The sequence below is a fragment of the Spermophilus citellus genome, assembly GCF_964194105.1.
Source record: "Spermophilus citellus genome assembly, chromosome: 6".
Classification (NCBI taxonomy): Eukaryota; Metazoa; Chordata; class Mammalia; order Rodentia; family Sciuridae; genus Spermophilus; species Spermophilus citellus.
Genome location: NC_138187.1, coordinates 79,560,215 through 79,583,213, shown reverse-complemented (window position 1 = coordinate 79,583,213; position 22,999 = coordinate 79,560,215). Strand labels below are relative to the sequence as shown.

General features: G+C 36.5%; 1 protein-coding gene across 2 annotated transcripts in view; it reads right to left on the bottom strand.

Moving 5' to 3' along the window:
• The window catches only part of ARMC3 (armadillo repeat containing 3), a gene marked incomplete at its 5' end in the record, with an annotated part of 97,184 nt that extends 74,689 nt beyond the window's left edge, over positions 1–22,495 (bottom strand). For both annotated transcript variants that reach the window (XM_081300284.1, XM_081300285.1), the window contains 6 exons: positions 14–208; positions 2,990–3,165; positions 3,839–3,907; positions 6,562–6,687; positions 14,689–14,806; positions 22,448–22,495. In XM_081300284.1, the coding sequence (XP_081156410.1) occupies positions 14–208; positions 2,990–3,165; positions 3,839–3,907; positions 6,562–6,687; positions 14,689–14,806; positions 22,448–22,495 (732 nt within the window). The remainder of the gene's footprint in view (positions 1–13; positions 209–2,989; positions 3,166–3,838; positions 3,908–6,561; positions 6,688–14,688; positions 14,807–22,447) is intronic.
• Between the last annotated feature and the right edge of the window lie 504 nt (positions 22,496–22,999).

Here is a 22,999-nt window from a genome sequence, read left to right as displayed (position 1 = left end):
TGTTTGAAAATACCTTAGTATCTATGATCTTAATAAGTTGGTCCAATCCTTGATTTTCTCTTAGCATTGTACGGGATTCCTTATCATTTGTAATGATATTTAAGGTTTTGAGAGCCAACAACTGAATAATTGGATACTCTGACTTCAAGAGCTCCAACATAGGAGGGATTGCATTTAGTTCTTGAAGGGTAGTTCGACACTGAAAATCCTGCGACGAAATACAAATGATCACATCAGTAACTTCTGAAGCAAAATAAAGTCCCAAGAATGGAGAAATTCTATTTTCTAGCAAAGAACATTGTGAATTACAACTTCTCCATCTTTTATTCCAGATTACTTCCAAAATAATTCACAAAAATAATAAAACTCTCAGTGGACAACACCAAAATATCCATTGGTATATGCAGACATTGTCAACAACCAGAAATAAACATGACCAATGACTTTTATAGTATCCAGTATTTCTTTATGAAGCAGCAAATTCCTACTATCATAAATAGCATTACGATAAAACCTATGCATGATAAAATTCTTTTCATACTCTGATATAATGTTCAAATAGTATTTGATAAGATGAAATGATGGCACCCATTCCTTATTATCTTCAAATGGATTGTTATGAATACCTATGTGCATGCAGGCTATTGACAGGCTGTCTGCATGTAAATTTACACAGGTTCAGAGCAGATGCATGACCTTTCCTTAAGACATTTATGATATCAAGAGATCACTATATTTTAGACAAATTGTTCTGCAAGTGTATCAATAATTCTGTGTGAGTGGGAGCAGGGAGTAGGGGACTGGTGGTGGTGAACAGAAGAAAAAGCATAGCAAGAAGCCACTAAAAGCCCCCAAACTCTGATCATTAAATGATATTTTCACCCAAAACGTGACAAGTAGAGAATAGCATTAAAGGTGGAAAAGCCTCCACTTACAACTAAGCCTCCTCCTCCTGTCACCCAAAACGTGACAAGTAGAGAATAGCATTAAAGGTGGAAAAGCCTCCACTTACAACTAAGCCTCCTCCTCCTGGACATCCTTCAACTGACCTCTAATATTCAGCTTTCTTTAGACATAGAAAGTATAGGTTGCTCTTTATTATGGGTTAAATTGTGTCCCCACAGTCCCTCAGAATGTGACCTTATTTGGAAACAGTCATTGCAAGGGTAATTAGGTAAGATAAGGTCATCCTGGAGGAGGCTGGGTGCTTAAGAGTGTCCTTATAAGATGGGTGTCCTTATGGGAAAGATGACAAAGGGAGAGACCAGAGTGACACAGATGCAAGCCAAGGAACGCCATCACTAGCTGTCCCCACCAGAAGCCAGGAAGAGGCGAGGAAGGAGTCCACCCAGCCTCCGGTGCAGCCCTACCTTGATTTTGAACTTCTAACCTCAGAATTGTTGTTGTTTTAAACCAGCCAGACTGTGGAACTTTGCTACAGCATTCCTGAGATCCTGCTGTTAGCTAATAAGAACTGTGGACGTGCCAGGCATGGTGATACAGGCCTGTAATCTCAAAGGCTGGGGAGGCTGAGGCAGGAGGATTGTGAGTTCAAAGCCAGCCTCAGCAAAAGCGAGGCACTAAACAGCTCAGTGAGACCCTATCTCTAAATAAAATACAAAATAGGGCTGGGGATGTGGCTCAGTGACCAAGTGCCCCTGAGTTGAAACACGATACCCACCTCCCTGCCAAAAAATTGTGGAGGCAATGCTTTTCATTCCTGCTTGATTAAAAAAAAAATAGGGAAATGCAGGTAAAAGGAGTCTGGAGATTAAAAACACAAGTACATGTGTAGGAATACTTAAGCCTGTTGGGTGAGGGAAAGCCTAAGTAACCAGAGAAGGCAAAAAGGAGCCAAGCTTTCTCTATAGGACCTCTCTTAGGAGTGGACGCCTGGTCAAGTTGTGCAGACACACTAAGGCCAGAAGATTTTGAATCCATTCCTCTCTCTTTGCCCAGATACTTTGCTTTACTATGAATCCTCTCCCTCATTCTTGTTTCAAAATCTTTCTTTCACGCTCTATTGATAGCCATTTTAAATGGGGCTTTTGTAGTTTTGCCTCATCTCAATCTTATCAAATGTGTGTGTTGATTATTAAGGAAATGAGCAGAAAAAGCAGCAGAGAAGGCTGTTAAACTTCTGGGAAACTGACCTCCTGTGGGTGTGAGGGTGTGGGCGTTGAGAGGGGGTTGGGGTTGAGGGACAGGATGGCAGAGAGGGGAAGGTGGCAGTGTATTCACACCAGGGTCTGGCCTGCTCTGTAGTCTGGTGAATGGCTGTAATCCATTGTGTTCAAATATTTGCACTCTACCCATATAATCTACAGACATGTTTGCTAGATAAATACTTCTGTGTATCAAAAATAAATAAGACATTAGAGAGGAAAACAGCCAATGAGGTTGCCTCTTGCTACTGTGAACAATGAATGCAGATCATACTCAAATCACTAGCTCTTTTTTTTTTCCTTGATAAATACATCTAATCCAAAGTCTTGGTACACTGAACAGGGGAGAGATTATATTCAGTGTGCTTAAATTGCCAGTGTTAGATCAATAGGTCACTTCCTTGGTTCAATAGGAATCTTAGATTTCCTGTTTTAGAAGAAGCACATTTTATCTAGATTAATCCCACCCTAATCTGAATGCCATGCTATTCTTTAAAAACAGAAATATATTTCTAAAATATGCTTTCACAGGAGGCAATTACTTATAAAATGTGAAAATATATCTACACTAAATTTCTGTTATTTTTTTTTAGTGATAAATACTAAATGTATCCAGAAGAACTGATAATGCAAACCTGGTGATTTTTTTATAAAAGAAAAAAAACTTTTTAAAATTGGAAAACAAGAATAATAGTTTTTGTCAAAATGTTTTTTCTTTTCTCAGTGCTGGGATGTAAACCCAGAGCCTCATACATGGTATGAAATCTCTCTACTACTGGGCTAGAACCCTAACCATCAAAACACTTTTTAGAAGTTAATCTTACCTGAACCAAATTGTAAATGCATTCAATAGAATTCTTCTTCACATCAGGGTCTGGGCTGCTCAGTAGTCTGATGAGTGGCTCCAACCCACCATGTTCAAATATTTGTACTTTACCTGTATACTCGACAGACATGTTTGCCAGACAAAGACTAGCAAACTCATGGATAACTACTTCTTCTGTATATCAAAAATAAATAAGAAAAGTATGTTAAATGCTTATTCAACCCATATTTTAACATATGCTTTGAAAACAAGAGCTCCACAAATCTTACTTAGAGCCCACCTTTTCCATAAAACTCAAAATTAAGCTGTGGTTTTCAAGATTTTTTTTTATATATTTGCACATAAATTTATTTGTATTATTTATATTATAGATAATGTTTATAAATTATTTTTTAAAATTGACACATTTATAATGTATACTTGTATGTTATATTTTTTTTTCTATTTGACTGTTCAGTTTTTTTTTTAATTTTATTGTTGGTTGTTCAAAACATTACATAGTTCTTAATATACCATATTTCACAGATTGATTCAAGTGGGTTATGAACTCCCATTTTTACCCCGTATACAGATTGCTGTGTCACATCAGTTACATTTCCATTGATTTACAAATTGCCTTTCTAGTGACTGATGTATTCTGCTGTCTATCCCATTCTCCACTATCCCCCCTCCCCTCCCCTCCCCTCCCCTCCCCTCCCCTTCTCTCTCTCCACCCCCTCTACTATAAATCGTTTCTTCCACTTATATAATGGTTTTCAAGATTTTAATGACAACTTATAAGCGATTGTTCAATGTGAACTATTTACAATAGGCAGTTTCATAAAATTTAAAAAGAAACCAAAGTTACCTTCTGGAGAGAGCTGAGCAATAACAGAACTCATGACATCTAACTCCCTTAACAATTTTTTAACATCATCTACAAAGGAAGAAACAGAACATCCATATTTATTAAAATAATAATGGCAATGTCTATTGAACAGTCCTTTAATAGATATATATGATTATTATCTAAGTTCACAGACAAGAGAATTGAGGTCCAAAAATTACACAAGTAAGTGGCAGGGCTAGGTTGCAAGTCCAGGTTGGGATGACCTACAGGGATTCTCACCTATATCCCTTGACCACTGGGCTACCTATCTTCCAAACACCACAAGTGATAACTGTAAAAAATGCCAAACATGCCTAGAGCACGTATCAGTAGAGTTGGGTTATTGTGCCCTACCCTTTTATTATACAATAGTAATTCTTTTTCTTTTTCTTTTTTTTCTTTTGCTAGAAGGGTATTTTAAAATTTTGATTTTAATAAAACTTAATAGAATGCAAAGAATAGGATAATTCTTATAATAACCTATTTCAGTTAATATATCTTGATTGCTTACATTCCATTTAATGAAAATGCCAAAAATGCTTAAAGATAAGTATATTGGCTGTTTTAAAGTTCACTTTTCTGAGGAATAAGGTATCTCTTATCCTTTAGTTTTACAATTGTTCTTCTTGCTCAGTTATTGTTATCTATAAGCTAAAATCAGCATCATGAGAATTTTGGGAAAGTTCACTTTGCAGCAGCCAAAGTAGATGGTGTCTGCATGAATTCTTTCTTATTACCTGCTGAATACACTTGCTTTTACTGGACATCATTTCCTGAGGAATTCAGAACTATGATTTTTATTCAAAACTTCTACTTTCTCTGTTTCTGTTGGAAGTGGTTAAAGGAGGTCAGGCAAAATCACAGCTAGACATATGGAGGTGAATAGACTTGAACTACCAAAGAATAATTGCTCTTCTAGGAAGTGTGCTGTCCCAAGATGGAGGACCTCATTGTGCCTTGGCATAATACTCAGACCCTCAGGTACACGGAATGGAGCGAACCCCCTCACCCAAGGTGAGGGTTGTTATACAATAGGTGTATACAATAGGTGTATAACAAATACCTTGTTCCTCAAATTCTGAGGTGTGTAAAGACTTTATTTGGCAAACCAAGGTGTGTGTCACCTGATGCTGCAAGAGAGATGCAGCGATGCCCCTCTCCCTTTTTTGATCATATGTTCTCTCCGTTTTCAGTTATACATTCAACATGGCACTGTGCACAATTATGACACAACTCATCCATGAGATCCATTTATGAAGACTCCACACAAATGATTACTCTGTTATTAATTTCTCATCACCTCAGTTATTCATGTAATTGTCATAAGTGTTGTACCTACCTTGCAGATCTGCTCCTTAGAAATAAATGACTCGATGTCCAAATAGCACTTAGAACAGTTCCTGGCACATCGCCAGTGCCAAGTAAGAGTTAACTAGTGTTATTCTCACCATCTAGTTGGTAGGGCGTCCATCCCCCACAAACCTCTCCATCCTGCTGCCATCTGTGGAAATGGTCTCAGAGCCCCTGCCTTACAGCATTACCCCTGTCATGGCTCCTGATGGTGCTGCCTACCCTGGGGACCTCGGCAGAATCCTGCCTGTTTCCAGCATGGCAGGAGCTCTCCAGGCAGTCTCTGTTCCTGAGGTTGTAATGACACACAGAACACCCCCTTCCTCTCCTCTTTCCATCCCTCACTCATAACTGTCTCTGGGAACACTGATGCCACAGCCCCTGCTGGGCACACAGGACCAGGAGACCCCCCCAACCCCCATTCATTGCACAGCATCCAGAGAAAATGCAAGATGGGAATACAGGAAGGAGGGGAAGGAATCTGTGCTCCAGTTCTGCTGAGACCATGGTGAAACTGGGAAACTATTGTGACTTGAACTATGTACCATTGTCAGAGTTTATTCCGAGCAGCCTGAACTTCATGGCTGAATTCAGTCTCCATTAAGGGTGTCCTTTAAGTTTTTTTGTCAGTCACAAAGTTTTTGTGGGCTGGATCAAAAACTACCATGATAACATAGGAAAATGACTTGCACTGTTCATAAGTCAACCATGACTTCCTTTATTGGCTTGGTTTTGGCCCAAATCAATATTCTAATAGACATAACAGCATATTTTAACTAATGCTATTATACCACACTATCAAATACATAAAAATATTTCAAGCAAGTACTAGATTTGACTGAAGAATAAATGTCCACATCTGAATTTTGGGCAACAATATGATACAGAATTGTGATACAGCCAATCCCTGAGATAATAGTTTGCAGTTTCAAAAATCAATTCATCAAAACTCTATACTCTAGGCTTTATCTACCATGAAATATAGATGAAGTATAACTTACATGTAGGCAGCAAATGACATTACACTAACTTAAGAAAAATCCATTTTTGTTTTAAGAGGTAATGATTACTCCTCCTACTTATAAGACTGGGATACACTGTATCATCAGTTTTCAGAGGAGCTTTAGTATGTGTATATCTGCAACTATTTTTATATTTTAAAAATATCCCTTAAAATATGAATCATCCATTTGTTGCATTGTACTGATGTAGCTATTTTGTTAACACTGAAGTCAGCTTAAACACAAGCAAAGCAAATCTCTTAAATTTAAAAGAAGAACAATACACTACATGAGATTGTTTATTTTTTAAAAGTCGATATTCACTGTTGTTTTTTAAAAGTTGGTACTTACTGTTAGAAGCCAGGATTCCAAATATCATAGTAGCATTTCTTCTTACAATTTTGTCTTCATGAGTGAGAAGCTTGGTTAAAGGTTCCACAGCTCCGAGTTCAAGGAGGGTTGCTTTATTTTCCTCTCCTGACGTCACAGGTAAAATGAAATCACACATTGAGATCATCATTGCAATTTCTTTTTTGCCATGTTGCTTTTCTCATACCGTTTTGCTTCTGCTCATATTTCTCTCAGAATAAACTCATAGCTCAGTTACCTTGGATGTTGCTACTTTCTACTCTCCCTGATGTTTACAGAGCTGTCTTCATCTCCTCTTGAGTTCAGAGGCTACACTGCACCAACACAGAGAGACCTCATCTATCTAATGTCACCATGCCCAAGTCTTTCTTATGTTTCTTTATCCTGTCTTATTTTCATCAAACCACTTAACAACCTCTATGTTTTGCTTGCCCACTCCACTATAACTTAAATTTCTAGGACAAGCACCCTTGCTATATCCTTGGTGTGCAGCACAGTGTTGGTCGCACAATAGTATTCCATAAACACATGAATAGTTCATTATAAAGCAGTTCATTAGTATAGATAGTCCCTACTTAAAGTATGTGTGATGATCAGAGGGAACTAATGCATCACTAAATGGAAGCATAGCTCCTTTTATATCATGGAAGATGAGCCTGCAGCCAACATGCATGTAGAGATGAGCCGCCAGGTCCACTAGGACTCTAGCTCAGCCCAGGATCTAGCTGTGGAATCCAGCTGTGGCAAGAAGCCCCCAAAGCAGAAGTCCAGTAAAGCCAGAGTCTAGCCTAACTTCAGAAGTAGTTTATCCATACATCTGTAAGTGGGATATCATGCTGCAAAGTTTGGAATAATGTTTAGGTCTTGATTAATTTCAGCTTTTCAATTTCACTGAACTTTGAAAATATATCTTTCATTTCCAATATGAACTTCAGAGTGTAATAGTCACTTTAACTTACAGTGAATTTGCTGTATCAGATGGAAAGATTGTTTGCTTCTCTTAAGACTGCCAAATTGTCTTCCAAAATGGCCATATCATTTTGCATTTTCACCAACTATAAATGAGAGTTTCCTTTGCTCCACATCTTTGACAGCATTTGATGGTGTCATTGTTAAGAATTTTAGCCATCGAATAGATATGTAGTTATTATGTTCAGATATGAAGTATCTTCCAAAAGTTCATGTGTGAAATGATGCAAGAATGTACAGAGGTGAAAAAATTAGGAGAGTTGAAACCAAATGGTTGGCTTAATCCACTGAAATGGATTAGCCAGGTGGTAACTATAGGCATTTAGGATGTGGCTGGGGGAGTTAAAGTCACTGGGGGAATGCCTTTGGTTTATATATTTTGTCCCTGGAAAGTAGAACTCTCTCTGCTTCCCTATTGCCATGTTTTTGAAGTTCTTTCCTCCACCACACTTTTCCACCATAATGTTCTGCTTCATTCTGGGTCCACAGCTATGGACTCAGTCATTTATGGACTGAGTCTTCTGAAACTGGGAGCCCCCCAAAAAACTTTTACTCCTCTACATTGTTCTTGCCAGGTCTTTTGGTCACAGTGACAAAAAAAAAAAAGGCTAAAACAGTGGTGGTATTTCATTTGTTTTAATTTAATATTCCCTAATGTTTGTGATGTGGAAATTGTTCTATGCTTATTTGCCATATCTCACTTTTGGTCAAGTGTGTGTTCAGAATAAATTTAATGGAGTATGATTTATCAATTATTCTTAAAGATCATGTTTTAGACTAGAAGTTTTCATTGTTTCACAACCACTTATGGAAAAGACTGTCTTCACTGAATTGTCTTTGCATCTTTGTTGGCAAATTTGTCCATATATACATGCAAGTCTATTTCTGTACCTTCTATTATGTTCTATTGATCTGTTTATCTTTATGATGATAACACTGTCTTAATCACTGCAGCTTTACAATAGTCTTAAATCAGATAGTGCGAGCTCTCCAACTTTGTTCTTAAAGTTGTTTTTGACTTTTTAGGTCCTTTTCATGTACATATGAATTTTAGAAATCTAAAATTCTGTTTCTGTTAAGAAATAAAGACTGGTGAAATTTTGGTAAAATTGCATGGATCTATAGATCAATGACCAACTTGTAGAAAAACAATATCTTAACAATTGAGATCTTTCACTCCATGAACCCAGGACATCTTTTCAATTCCTTTGAATCTTCTTTAATTTCTTCCAGCAATATTTCATAGCAGTGTTTCATACACGTCTTTCCTATCTTTTGGTCAATGTATTCCTAAGTATTTTATAAATTTTGGTGCTGTGGTAAACAGCATTTTGTAACATTGATTTCTGATTGTTTATTGCTTGTTTGTAGAAGTTCAATTGAGTATATTAATTTTTGCCTACTACAACCTTGCTCACTTACAAATTCTTACAGCTTTCCACAGATTCAATAGAAAGCACTACATATGTAGTAATTTTATGTGTCAGCTTGACTAGGCTAAAGGATGCTCAGAAAAGTGATGAAACATTATTTCTGGGTATGTCTGTGAAGATGCTTCTGGAAGAGACAGCATTTGAATTAGTAGACTGAATAAGAAAGATCTGAAAAAGAAAGAAAAAAAAAGAAAGATCTGAATAAGAAAGACCCTCACCAATGTGGTCAGGCAACATCCAAATTATTGAAGATCCAAACAGAACAGAAGAGTGGAGGAAGGCAAAATTCTCTCCCTCTTCTTGAGTTGGAGCATCCATCTGCTCCTACCCTTGGAGATCAGAGCTCCCAGTTCTTGGGCCTTCAGACTCCAGGACCTTATCCTAGATGGCTTGGTTCTCAGGCCTTTGATTTCCACTGACTGGCAGCAATGGCTCTTTTGGTTCTCCAGCTTACATATGGCCACAGGACCTGGACTTTGGCTTCCATAATCACACAAACCCATTCCCATTAATCTATCCTCTAACTGTATGTTCTACTTAACAGTTTAGAATTTTTCAGTCTTTTGATTAACTAACCATTATTATAAAAAGACTTACCGATCGCTGCCTCTTTTCTCTGTTTTCCTGATGTTAAAATGCCCACTCTAGGTTTGTTTTGGCTAGTACTTGCATGTGATATCTTTCCTCATCCTTTTATTTGTGTCTTTATATTCTAGGTACATTTTTTTTTGGAAGGCAGCATGTAGTTTGGTCTTTTTTATCCAATACAACAATATCTCCATGTGAATTGGAAAGCAGAGACCATTTACATTTTATCTGATTATCAGTTCAGCCTACCATCTTGTTATTTATTTTTCAAATGCCCCATTAGTCCTTATTTTCTTTTTCTTCATTTCTGCCTTCTTTTTATACAAATTTGAGTGTTATTTATTCTTTTATTTTACTTCCTTTGTTGACTTATTTGATATATATATATATATATATATATATATATATATATATATATATATTTTTTTTTTTTTTTTTCTGTTGTTGTTGTTGTTGTAATTTCATTGGCAGGGTGCAGTATATTGACATCCAGTCTCAAGTTGGAACGCACTTCACATGCAGTACTAGAACTCTGTCTGAGTGTACTTCCATTGTTTTTCCTTTTTACCTGAGTGCTGCTGTTGCCACGTTATTTACTTCCATATATGTTCCGGACTACACAATGTACGATTATTATTTTTGTTTAAAGTAAAAATTTGCATTTAAAGGGATAAAAATGATCAGAAACAGTATTTGGTTGTCACCACTTCTGGTGCTCTGTGTTCTTTTGGGTGGATCCATATTTCCATCTACTGTCACCTCCCTCTGTCAAAGGTCCTCTTTTACATAATTAGTAGTGTGGGTCTGCTGGTAATCAATTATTTCAGATTTTGTATGTTTTAGGAGAAAAGATTTTATTTCACCTTTGTTTGTAAGGAATATTTTTGTGAGTATAAAATTCTAGGTGGAAAGTTTTTATTTTTCTTTCAGTACTTTGTCAGTCCACTGACTTCTTGCTTGTGTTGTTGCTGATAATAAGTCTTTCTTACTGATTATTTGTTAAATGTTGTCATCTTTGTCTTTGTCCTTCTGAATATAGCACACCCCTATATTCCCACTGGCTGCTTTTAAGAATTTTGTCTTCATCCTGTTTTTTTGTTCTTATTTTCATTTGTTCTTTTGAGTTATACATGACAGTAGACTCTATATGAGCACAAAATATATCTTATTCTAATTAGGATCTCGATCTCCTGGATGTACATATTTTTAAGTGATTAGTATTGTGATGAACCTTGGTTTGGTTTATTTCATATTCTTTGTACTTGTGGTTTGATGAGCATCTTCAATCTTTAGACCTCGAGTTTTCATCATATTTGGGGACATGTTGGCTATTATTTTTTTAATTATTCTTTCTGTCCTCATCTCTCTTTTTCTCACACTCCAGTTAGACACATATTGGGCTCCTGAATTTTTCTCATAGCTCTATGGATCTCTGTTTATCTTCTAAAAATATCTTTTCTCATTGTGCCTTATTTTGCATAGGTTCTCTGTCTTTAGATTAAAAAAATTTTCTTCTGCAATGTCTAATCTGCAGTTAATCTAAGCCAAGTATTTTTATCTTGGAAACAGAAGTTTTCATCTCTTCAAGTTATATTTGGATCTGTTTTATATGTTCCATGTTTCTACTTACTCTCAACATATGGAATAGAGATGTAATTAATCTTTTAATGTTTTCTCTGCTAATTCTAATATGAGTCAGTTTTTATTTACTGCTTGATTTATATCCTTATTATAAATTTTTTCTGCTTCTTTTCATGCCTGGTGTTTTGTTTTTTTTTTAATTAGGGAATTGAATTCTACTTTGTTAAGCAATGGATATTTCTGTGTTCTTGAAATTTGGGAGCACAATTAAGTTACTCATAAGCAGTTTAATCCTTTCAGATCTTGCTTTTTTTTATTATTTTATTGTTGGTTGTTCAAAACATTACATAGTTCTTAATATACCATATTTCACAGATTGATTCGAGTGTGTTATGAACTCCCATTTTTACCCCGTATACAGATTGCTGTGTCACATCAGTTACATTAACATTTGTTAGGTGGTTAACAGAAGAGTTCTCAATGTAGGACTAGTTGTTTCACCTACTAAGGTGAGACTCTGTATATTCTACATAATGCTCCATGAATCTTGAGGTTTTTCAGTCTGGCTAATGGAAATAGGTACTCTAGCCTGTGTGAACACCAGGCCCCTGTTGCTCCCATCGTTTTGGGTGTCTCTAAGTAAGTAGTTCTCTCACAAGCACACACATTGCTCAGTCAGTACTCCATGAGTACTTGAATAGTAGATAACAGGCCTCCTGTGTTCTCTCTCCATGCAACTCACTTCTCTGCTACTTGGTTCAGAAAAATCTGGGTGCCTTTGTCTCCCTGGACTCTTAGGTGACTTCTCAACTCTGTCCACCAGGTTTACCCTTTTCTGTTCTGTGGCCAGGAAACTCTCTGAAGTCAACAAGTTGGGGCAATCACAGGACGTATTTCCTGTGTTTCCCCATCCCTCAGTGGTTACTGCCCTTGTCTGATGGTCAATGTCTTGCCAACTGACATTTCATACATTTTGTCTGTTTTCATGGTTGCTCTACATGCAGTAGGATAGATAACTCTGGTCCTTTACTCCATCTTGGCCAGAAGGAAAAGTCCCATCACTTTTCTTGATTTTTTTTTTCAGAAAATACTGCCAGAATTAAGTACTAGACAAAATATTTTTGTATTGATTTTACACGAAATACATACTTATTTTTTTAACCACATATGACACAAAAAGTGATATAATTAGGTAAATGTGACCTAATTAGCCAGATGACCTAAGATGACTCTAAGGCTGAGTGGGATGCACACTGCCACACTGCCATAGACACATAGTCCAATAACTCCTTGAAGTTTGAACTCAATTCTATACAACCTACTCACAAACCATACATTCCACGACCACCCTGGGTTTTGTCTTGATTCCCCGTCATCACAAAGCAAGGTGAGTACTATGCAACTTGCTAATTGAGGAATTTGTTGTTCTTTTATCCAGGTCCCCAGTGTTTAAAGCATCATTTCTTTAAAATCAAATTGTTCCCATCTTGATTTGAAATGTTTTGTTAAAAATACCAAGCTATGCTAAACTCTTCAAATAGTCTCAATTGCAATGTCATATAATTTAATAAAAGTCCGATTTTTATCACCATTTGGAATTAACTAAAATGTAACTATTTTGTATATTTGTAAATCTTCTATGAATAGACCCTTTGATAGAATCTGATTTGTGATCTTTACAATTTTAAAATGAACTTAATTTTTTTACAATAATTTAGCTTTACAGAAAAATTGCAAAGATGGTACAGAGAGCTTCCACATATCATAGACCCAACTTCCTCTATTATTAACGTTTGACATTAGTATCATGGTATGCTTCTTACAATTAATGAACCAATATTTCTACACTATTACTAATATCCTCATAGGCTTTGGGGGTTTCCTTTGTTTTTTTTTTTTTGTTTGTTTGTTTTTTGTTTTTTGTTTTTTTTGGTGGTGGTGTTTTTTTGTTTTGTTTTGTTTTTTAAAACTACTGGGGATTGAACCCTGGACCTCACACATGCTAGACAAGTGCTCTACCACTGAGTTACATCCCCAACCCCTTCTAACTTAAAAAAATATATATTATTATTTTGCAGCACTGGGGCTTAAACCCATGAGCACTCTAACACTGAATTATATCCCCAGCCCTTTATATTTTTTGAGACAGGGTGTCACCAAATGTCTCAGATTGGCCTCAAATTTGCAATCCATCAGCCTCAGCCTCCCGAATTGCTGGGATTACAGGAGTGTGCCACCATGCCTGACTTTGGTTTCCTTGGTTTTAACCTAATATCTTTCTTCTGTTTCAGAATTCTATTGAATTTCTGCATGATAGTTAGTGACCAGGTCTCCTTGGCTCCTCTTGGCTGTGAGAGGTTCTCAGACTTTCCTGTTTTCAATGGCCATGACCATTTTGAGAAGTACTGGTTAGTATTTTGTAGAATATCCCTGAATTGGGATTGGTCTGATTTTTTTACATATTTTTTTTAGTTGTTGATAGACCTTTATTATTTATATATTTATATGTGGTGCTGAGAATGGAACCCAGTGCTTCACACATGCCAAGAAAGTGTGCTATACCGCTGAGCCCCAGACCCAGCCCTTGTCTGATTTTTAAAAATCATGATTAGACTGAGTTTATGGGGTTTAGGGAGAAATACCATAAAGAGAAGAGGCCATTTTCATCACAATACCAACCGTGCACACCGTCAACCTGACATCACTATTGATATAGATTTTGATCACTTAGCTGGGGTAGTGTTTGTCAGGTTTCTTTGTTGTAAATTTGTTCTTTTTTCTCTGTTTCTACATGACACTCTTTGGGAAGAAGTCACTATGTGTGACCAAACCATAAAAAGTGGAAAATTATATTTCACTTATTTGAGGGCAGAGTATCCATGTAAGCTCTTGGAATTCTTTTTCATGGGAGATTTGTCTTTTTCTTCCTTCCTTCCTTTATTTATTTATCCATCCATTCAATCACTTATGTATATCAGTATGGTATGGACTTAGGGATGTTCATTTTATTTTATTTTGGGTTATAATCCAACACTATTTTATTTTCCAGCTCTAACCACTAGGATTCTGTTAAGTACTGTGGCATTTTTTTTTAATTTTTTTATTTATTTATTTTTTTTTTTTTTAGTTTTCGGCAGACACAACATCTTTGTTTGTATGTGGTGCTGAGGATTGAACCCAGGCCACACGCATGCCAGGCGAGCGCACTACCGCTTGAGCCACGCCCCCAACCCCAGTACTGTGGCATTTTTGCAATTTTTTTTCAATTCTCTTAATTCTCCAGACTTTACAAGTTTTAAAACTACAATAAAACCTTCCAAATGATTATTCTATCCAGTGACTAACTTACCCCTTAGAATTACGGTAGGCACTTAGGGAGAAACACTGCTTTCAGGGGTACATTAAATGAGATTCCAGCTGTCAGGAAGAATTCATCTAACAGGAAGGTAAGTGAAAGATTAGGGAGAAAAGTGCCCATTGTGTAGTAAACATTTTAAGAAACTAATGAAGTAGAAAGATAAACTGAAAAAATCCAAACCTTTTAATGCAAATTTATAAATGGCTTCACATGCTTTAGCCAAAATTTCTTCTTCAGGAGAATTAAGCATTAACACCACGGTTGCTGCTTTTTTGCTTTCGATTGTTAATGGATCAAACTGAAATGTAAAGAGAAAAATATCAGGTTCACATATGAGCTTTAAAAATCACATAAGCAGGGCTGCTGGTGTATACCTGTAATCCAGGGGCTTAGGAGGCTGAGACAGGAGGATTATAAATTCAAAGCCAGCCTCAGCAATTTAGCAAGGCCCTACACAACTTAGCGAGTCCTTGTCTCAAAATAAAAAATAAAAAGGGCTGGGAATGTGGCTCAGTGGTTAAGCACCCTTGGGTTCAATCCCCAGTACCAAAAAATAAATAAATAACAAGCTAATCAGTTAATTAAATAAAAATTTTATCATAATATTTCCATCTTTTTCTTTGGTAATATTCTTTGTCCTGCAATTGTAAGATACTTTGTCTGATGGTAACACAGTCACCCTAGATTCCTTATAATTAGGGAATATAGGGAATCATGTATGTTTCTTTTTCTCTACTTTAAATTTTAATCTATATGCATCTTTATGTTTAAAGGAGTTTCCCAGGCCTTGCTTTTTTACTCATTTGACAATCTCTCACTTTTTATTGGAATATTAAGTCATTTATATTTAGTATAATTATTGATATAGTTGAACTTTAATTGATCATCTTGCTATTTGTTTTCACTTTGCCCCATTTGTTTCCTGTTCCTCTGTTCCTGTCTTCTCTTGAATAATATATATTTTTTAAGTGTCCTATTTTATCTCCACTAGTGGCTTATTGATTGACTGTTTTACTGGTTATAGGTCATATTTTCCTTTTTTTGCATATCTAGTCATTTTCTGTTGGAAAATTACATTGTGAAAATTCTGTAGTTGAGTGTATAGATTTTTTTATGGTAGCAAGGAGAGAGGAATCATCTCTTAAAATATATTGAATTTTGTTCTATGGATCAGCTAGATCTATTTAAGGCCTGTTTTTAGCTTTATTATGGAAGCCTTATGGAGCCTTTACTACAGAATCAGTTTAGTCATGCTACTACTAAGGCATGATCCTCTTTGAGACTCTATCTGATGATGCCTCGAGTGTTCCTTAAGGCTCTTTACTCTTTCTGGTCAAAATTGCATTGTTTCCTGGACCTGTCTAAACTTTAAAAATTATTCAGTTGACAGCTTCCTGATAGTTGTTCGTGCATGTTCCTTGCCATGTGTAGTTCCCCCTTGTAAAACTTAAAATTCAAAGACCCACAAGGACCATTAACCAGATTTCAGGAGCTATATCTCCATGTTCTTCCCTCCTTTATGGTACCCTGTCCTGCAAACTGCAGCCACCTTAGTCTTTCAGAACTCTTAATTTCTCAAAACTCTTATTACAACAAAAACAAACTTTCCTTAGATATGAATCATCCTCCATATACCATCCTACTTTTCCTTCCCTTTCACAGCCAAAAAAAAATCTTACAAACTATGTACTTTTCTCCATTTTTTCACTCTCACACCTGGCTGCCAAATCCAATCTGACTTTCCCCCTTATTGAATCACCTATATAGCTCTCTCTGAGGACACCTTTAGGGATCACTGTGTCACCTACCACTTCTTGATAGTTTAATTTCATTTCTAAAGGATTAAAAGAATATTTAAGACTACAGAAGATTATGGTTTATTTCATTGTCAGGCTTGCAGTTTTATGGACAAATGTTGATTGTTTTTTCTTCATTATGGTTTGGGTGTGAAAATCCTTGAACTTTCTTTTTATTTTATCACAGCTGCATTCTTCTGAACTTTCTCTGTAACAGCACATAACACCAACTGCATTGCTTCTTGGACTTCTTGTCTATTTAGTATGTTGTATCATCATCCACTCAATTGCCAAGGCCCCAAATCTTGAAAAATCATTTAACTCCTCTCCTTCCCACACTATGGGTATAATCTATCAGTAAATCCTCTCACCATCACTTTCAGTATATATCCCCACTTTTCTCCCCCTTCACTGTCATCTCTTGGTCCTGACTGCCAAGATATCTTAATGGTGCTTTGCAAATGGGCTCCAGATAGGTCTTCTGGTTTTCATCCTTCTTCCACAATGTAGCTAGATTGATATTCTTTTTTGTTTTAAAAATAAACCAGATATCACTACTCTTCTCCTTGTAACTTTTCAGCGAATTCTACTTTTTGCACATTAGAAAAAAAAAATCCAACTTCCTTAAGGTAGGCTAAAAGGCCCTTTGTGATTACCTGGATCCCACCATCTTTGTGGCCCAGCTCCTACTCCTTGACTACTAATCTCCAGCCACCCCAACTTCTTGGCATTCCTTAAGCACACTATGTAAAGCTTTGGTTATTGTTTTCTGGCTATGGTTCTCCCCTCAGATATGTGCACAGCATACTCCCTTATTTCATTTAAGTCTTTTTCAAATGTGACCCCACTAGGAACTCTGCCTGACCTAGATCCTGTCCATAGTAGTCCCATCACTCTCTATCTCATAACCCACTTTATTTTTCTTCATTGATATCATCACTTCCTAAGTTATATGGTTAAGTGACTGCTTCTCTCACTATAATACAGTTGCCTTGGAGCTGAACTTTGTTTTGTTTCCATCTGTATGCTCAAGATATAGAACATTTGCAATGGTATGCTCTCAATATTTGCCCAATTAGTGAAGGAATTTCTTCAGGCAAAGGACCCTGTTAGTATTTATCTATCTGCATTACCAAAGAACAGTACTGGAATATGGAAGTACTTAACACATGATTGTGAAGGAATGTATTAAAGGACCCCTGGAAACTTTTTATTCGTGTGGTCTTAAAGTGCTTTAACTGGGTACTGCCATCTGTTGCCAGGAAACCTAAATATGAGTTCATGGAGCCATTGATGGGCTTCCTTTTTGTACTGCATGTGTACAAAAAGAGGTTTGCAGTGCGTTTTTGTGGGGAAAGGGTCCCCATTTTCATCCTATTCATAAATTTCCCTGACGGTCCACCAATTCCTTAGACAGCCTTTCCTACTTAAAGCAGCTTCCCCAATGTTCCAGCTGGTCACTGGACCCTGCATTCAGAACAGATTCCACTTTCTAAGTCTGCTTGTTGGCTTATTGTGTGGTACCAGAGATGGAACCCAGGGGCACTGTACCACTCAATCACATCCCCTATTTTTAAAGAATTTTTCATTTTGAGACAGGATCTTACTAAATTGCCAGGGCTGGCCTGAAACTTGTGATCCTCCTGCTTCAGTCTCCCAAGTAGTTGTTAAAAAAACATTCTTTTTGAGGTGGGGTTTCACTATGTCTCCTAGGATAGTGTTGAATTTTCTGACTCAGGCAATCCTCCTGACTTAGCTCCCTGAGTACTTGGCACTACAGGCCTGCCTGTTGTCTGCCTTGACCTAGGGCCTATTTAAAAATACTTTAATATTTTTAAATAAACATGTGACTAAATCTATGATTAAACATGGCCATGCTGTGATCTGCATAGAATGACTACAGTTCTTAAAGGAGTAGAATATATGAAAATACATTTAAACAAAAACTGTAGTAAATATCATTTAATCTATCTGAATGGTTTAGAAAACACTCCAGTATTTTGCCGTATCTTCCGGACATCATTAAGAAGGCAATTTAGGGTATGAGAAGCTTAAAGGGAAGATAGAGACCATGAGAATTACAATCAAAGAGCTGTCAAAGCAGAAGAAATACCAGTGTTTGGCAGAGAATGGAGATACTTGGCATGGCATTTGTTTCTCCTACGGTGCCTACAGCATTATAGTAATTTTTTATTTAAAAAGGCACTGAGAATAAAATGATAGCTATAACAGAATGCCACATGACTAAATAAATAATACTGTGCTGTAATTACACGTCCCATCTGCTTTCCCATGAGGAAGCTGCAGTCACCAACAAGCTTGTTGTGAAATTATAATTTCGCGCTCTGTACAAAATAAATGACGAACCAAAATTATTTACAAAAAGAATCGAAGAAAGGGGAAGCATTTTTTGGCTAAGCTATGCGTTTTAAGACCCATCAGTTGGAGAGGCCAGAGACTCACAAAGACATTTTATATCTCTGTTAAAGAAATAAGACTTGTCAAGAATGGTGGCATCCACAAAACTTCACTGATGGAAATGTTTCGATTTTGTGTTGTTCAATATGCCATTCACAGGTCGTGTGTGGCTCTTGAGCAATGTAAATGTGGCCAATGCGACTGAGGAACTGAATTCTTAATCACTTTTTGGTTGTTAATTTTAATTGTTATAGACTTAAATTAAAATAACTACATATAGCTAATGATTACTGTATCATACAGCCAAGGCTAAAAAGAGTACAAAGCTATTAAGTTGAGCTCAGTGGAAACAGATAGATCATGAGAGTCGAGTGACTTTTATGGTGGCAATATGTGCAAATAAAAGGCTTTTTTGTTTTTTAATGGAATGTGTTTACCACATCAGTGGCCTCAGATCATGAGGATCCAGTTGCCTAGGAAAGAGCCAGACAGACAGCGTTGCACTCATCTAATATGAACTTTTAGTAGAGAAATCTAGACTTCAGTAAAAATCTGCTGAAATATCCAATGGTTAAAATAAATATAGCTGAATTGGCCTTTAGTTTACTTTACAACCTAATAAAAGTGTCAAACTTTTAGAGAAAAAAAAAAGCAAACTGATAATGAACCACACGTGTACTTCATTTATGTGTATTATTATTTATATGTATGTTATTTATGAGTTGATTCTTTTAAATTAATTCATGGTGTTTTTGTTTATCTGTGATGAGGGAGAAAGATCAGAAAATAACTCCCTTTGGTTCTTTGTTAAAAAACAAAAAGTGGAGTGCTATCAGCCTATGACAAATGATTAAAGGTTAAGTTCTGAGACTGATGATGAAGATCTGGGAAAAGCAATTCCCCAGGAGACAACCCACTCTTACCAGGAAATGGATTTAGAGCCCAAGTGAGGGAACATGTTTTATTATTTTCTGTTGCTTTGACTTGATAATCACCATGCTAGAAAGTGCTGATCCATTAACACAAATGTTCAGGTAACTTGATCCTTAATCCTTAAGATTTTAGGGCCAGGTGTCAGTCTAATGAGAACTTAGATACTGTGGGCTTATCTACTGATGCTAAGTCACCTCTGAAATATTGAGAGAACACAATTTTATACCCCCACTTGCAAACTCAAATCATGGTGGCCGAACACCAGGCTCTTGGGAGCATTCATGGCCAACTGGCTTCACACATCTGATATTCCTGCCTGCTTGGACAGTTGATACAAACTTGTCTGTTCTGCAGAATGATGAACAGCACCCTCAACTACATCTTTATTATCAACAACATTTGCTAAATTCTTACCTCGTGTTAGGCACTGTTCTAAGTACCTTATTCTTATCTGATCTTCATTGGGTAGTCCAATGAAGTAGGTAGCATTGCATCCTCACTGTGATACACAGAGGGTAGGAAACTTGCCCCAGGTGAGAAGAAGGGGATAGAATGAGGATTACACTTAAGCACTGTAACTCCAGAATCTATGCGCTTAGTCACTGAATATCTTGCTTTATACTAAAGAATGCTTTGTAGAATCCTTTATATTAGGAATTCTTTTGTGCAATCATTCCACAGGAACTTTTCCTTTATTAAAGCATCACAAACAACCTTTCAGCCAGACATGAAAATGATCTGGGAAGGCAGAATGTCCCGTGTTGGTCATTCCAGCCATATCTTCTTCACATCTAGGCAACTTTTTAGCTGGTGTCCCTTTCACGAGAAGGAAGTGTAGATCCGGAAACCACATATGAATATATTAACGAATGTTATGACTAATGAGAATATTATGAAAACAAAGGAACTGTCTTGTTCTAATCATATCACCAAATACCCTTGCTGTCTCTATTACCCATTTTAAGCAGTAGACAAAATGCTAATTAAAAGTTAAAGTCATTGGAAACAATGCTCAGGAAATTTATGGTAAACAGATTACCATTAGCTTATTAGTTTATTTTATGAAGCATCTGTATATCCCTCTTTTAAATCTGGTTTTCATTTACAGTTTGTAGAACAGAACTTTCATAGACTGTGAAGAGGCAGACTTTGAAACAAGTTCTGGGTTAGGAAACCTGTTTTGAAGTATTAGAATTTATAAGGAAGAAAAGGGATTATATATTTTCATGCGACTCGCTCAGCTTTGTTAACATAAAGTCAGAGTAGGAGAAGGACGGAAGGCCCTTGGAAAAGGCAATAAATAGGGACCACTGGTAATTGTCACAGGTATCTTTGGCTGCCCCCAAGAATGTTGGGAACCCAGGAAGAAAGATTGCATTTCTTGAGTCCTCCATAGTATCCCCAAAGACTGGAGTAGAAAGAACAATCCCTGCATGACATTATAAAATTATAGAAAGGGTATTAGACAAATATATCTACTGTTTATTCTAAATCAGAATGTGTTTCTTGCCAAGAGCTATGTTCGTGAGTCGACTTTCTGCTAAGATGCCAATAATGCTATTTGGCAGTAAAAAGCGGGGTAATGCAAACCTAGGACGCACAGAGTAAATAGGATCTGCCACGTTTTAGGAGTGTGTCCAAAGGAAAGCAGCCAGAATGAAATGACATCACACGACCACAGTGATTGTATCTGCAAAGGCTTCCTGGACTGAAGCAGACAGGTACTTCTTTGGTTTTTGTTCCTCTGTTGAAGTATCACACCTATGTGGTTGATAGGGTGTGTGTGTGTTTGTTTGTGTGTGTGTGTGTGTGTGTGTGTGTATAAAGCACAGTCCAGAGGATTGCCATAATAGATCTTATTTACTGAATGCTAGCTCCTAGGCACCCAGAATTTTATGTAATGTATTTTGGTTTAATTTATACAATGATCCAAATGAGTTTGAGAGTACAATTCCCATGCAAGAGATAAGAAAACACTGAAATAACTTGGCCAATTTGGGCAAAGTGGCCAAAATAATACAGCTCATGGGAAGCCAAGCTGGGACAAAGCTTTCGGTCTTAACCACAATGCTCCATTCTGGAGGGGAAGTTTCTGCAGGAAGCTCAAAGGTTCTTGCAAAGTTTAAAAGTCTGGGCACTATCTTCATTTCTTTTCTATTCAGATCCCATCTGAAGAAAATCACAACAAACATCTGTTTTGAAATGTTTCTAAACCAAAAGTTGTCAAAGGTCACTTTCTGTTTTTAACACAATGTTTTAGCAATTGATTGAAGGGAGCAAATAAAATTGTGCTACTAAGAGAAAGAAGGGCCTACTGTGGTGGGGAATTATTCCAGGAGACTCTTTTGTTAGAACTAGAAAATACAGGACTTCTCATGTTCAAGGTTATCAATAGACAATCCTTTACACATGTCTTAAGAGCTATAGCATGACTTCTAAAGTGAATTTTCGAAAATTCACTTGGATAATTCACATTAATGAAAGACTGGCAAATGTAACCCTGAAGTATTTAAAAGAATGAACTAAAACTATTTATTCATTAACAAGGCTATAAACATGCCATCCACATACTGGAAAAACTAACAATTACTCCTTAATTGTGCTAATTATATAATGACAATGTTGTAAATGTTTGTTAATCTAATGTTAGATTTCTCTGACTAATCTTATCATTAGTCAGACTTTGGACTTCTGCCACCATGTATTCATGTATGTACTGGTACATGCCAAACCAAACAATTTATTTTTAAAACTGGTGGTTAAAGCTACTAGTATTCAAATCAGAAACTTACCACATCCTTAGGAGGAAGTTCTACTTCCTTTTTTATCTTTTTACCCATCCTGGAAAAAGATGTAAAAAAAATGCTTTATAAAGTGACACTTCTGCTTTATGAATGTGTACAAATCTCTCAGTAACTCATGTTCTTGGAGGGGGCTTTCTTTCTACTTTACATTTTTACCTAATAAAAGAAATCGCAATACCTGTAGGAAATTATTGCACACATATGAACATGTCACCAATATCTCTATTCTAAACACTACAATTTTAAACGAACTTATTGCTAAGATTGTTGAGCGTAAATTGTGGTTTCCAGGTTAGATAGGAGGTGAATATATTAGTGACATAACTTCTTCTCACATAACAGAAAAGGCTTTCCTATGTTTATAGCTTACCTGCTTGAAAGACTAAACCCAAGTTACTTTTGGGATCTGAAAAACTGTCACAAAGCAGCAATGTTTGTCTATTTTCTGGCACTCATCTCTCCTAAGCACCTACAGCAATGTCTAGTACATATTAGGCATTAAATATCTTTAAAAATGATCAGCTCTACTTTTCTTGGGAA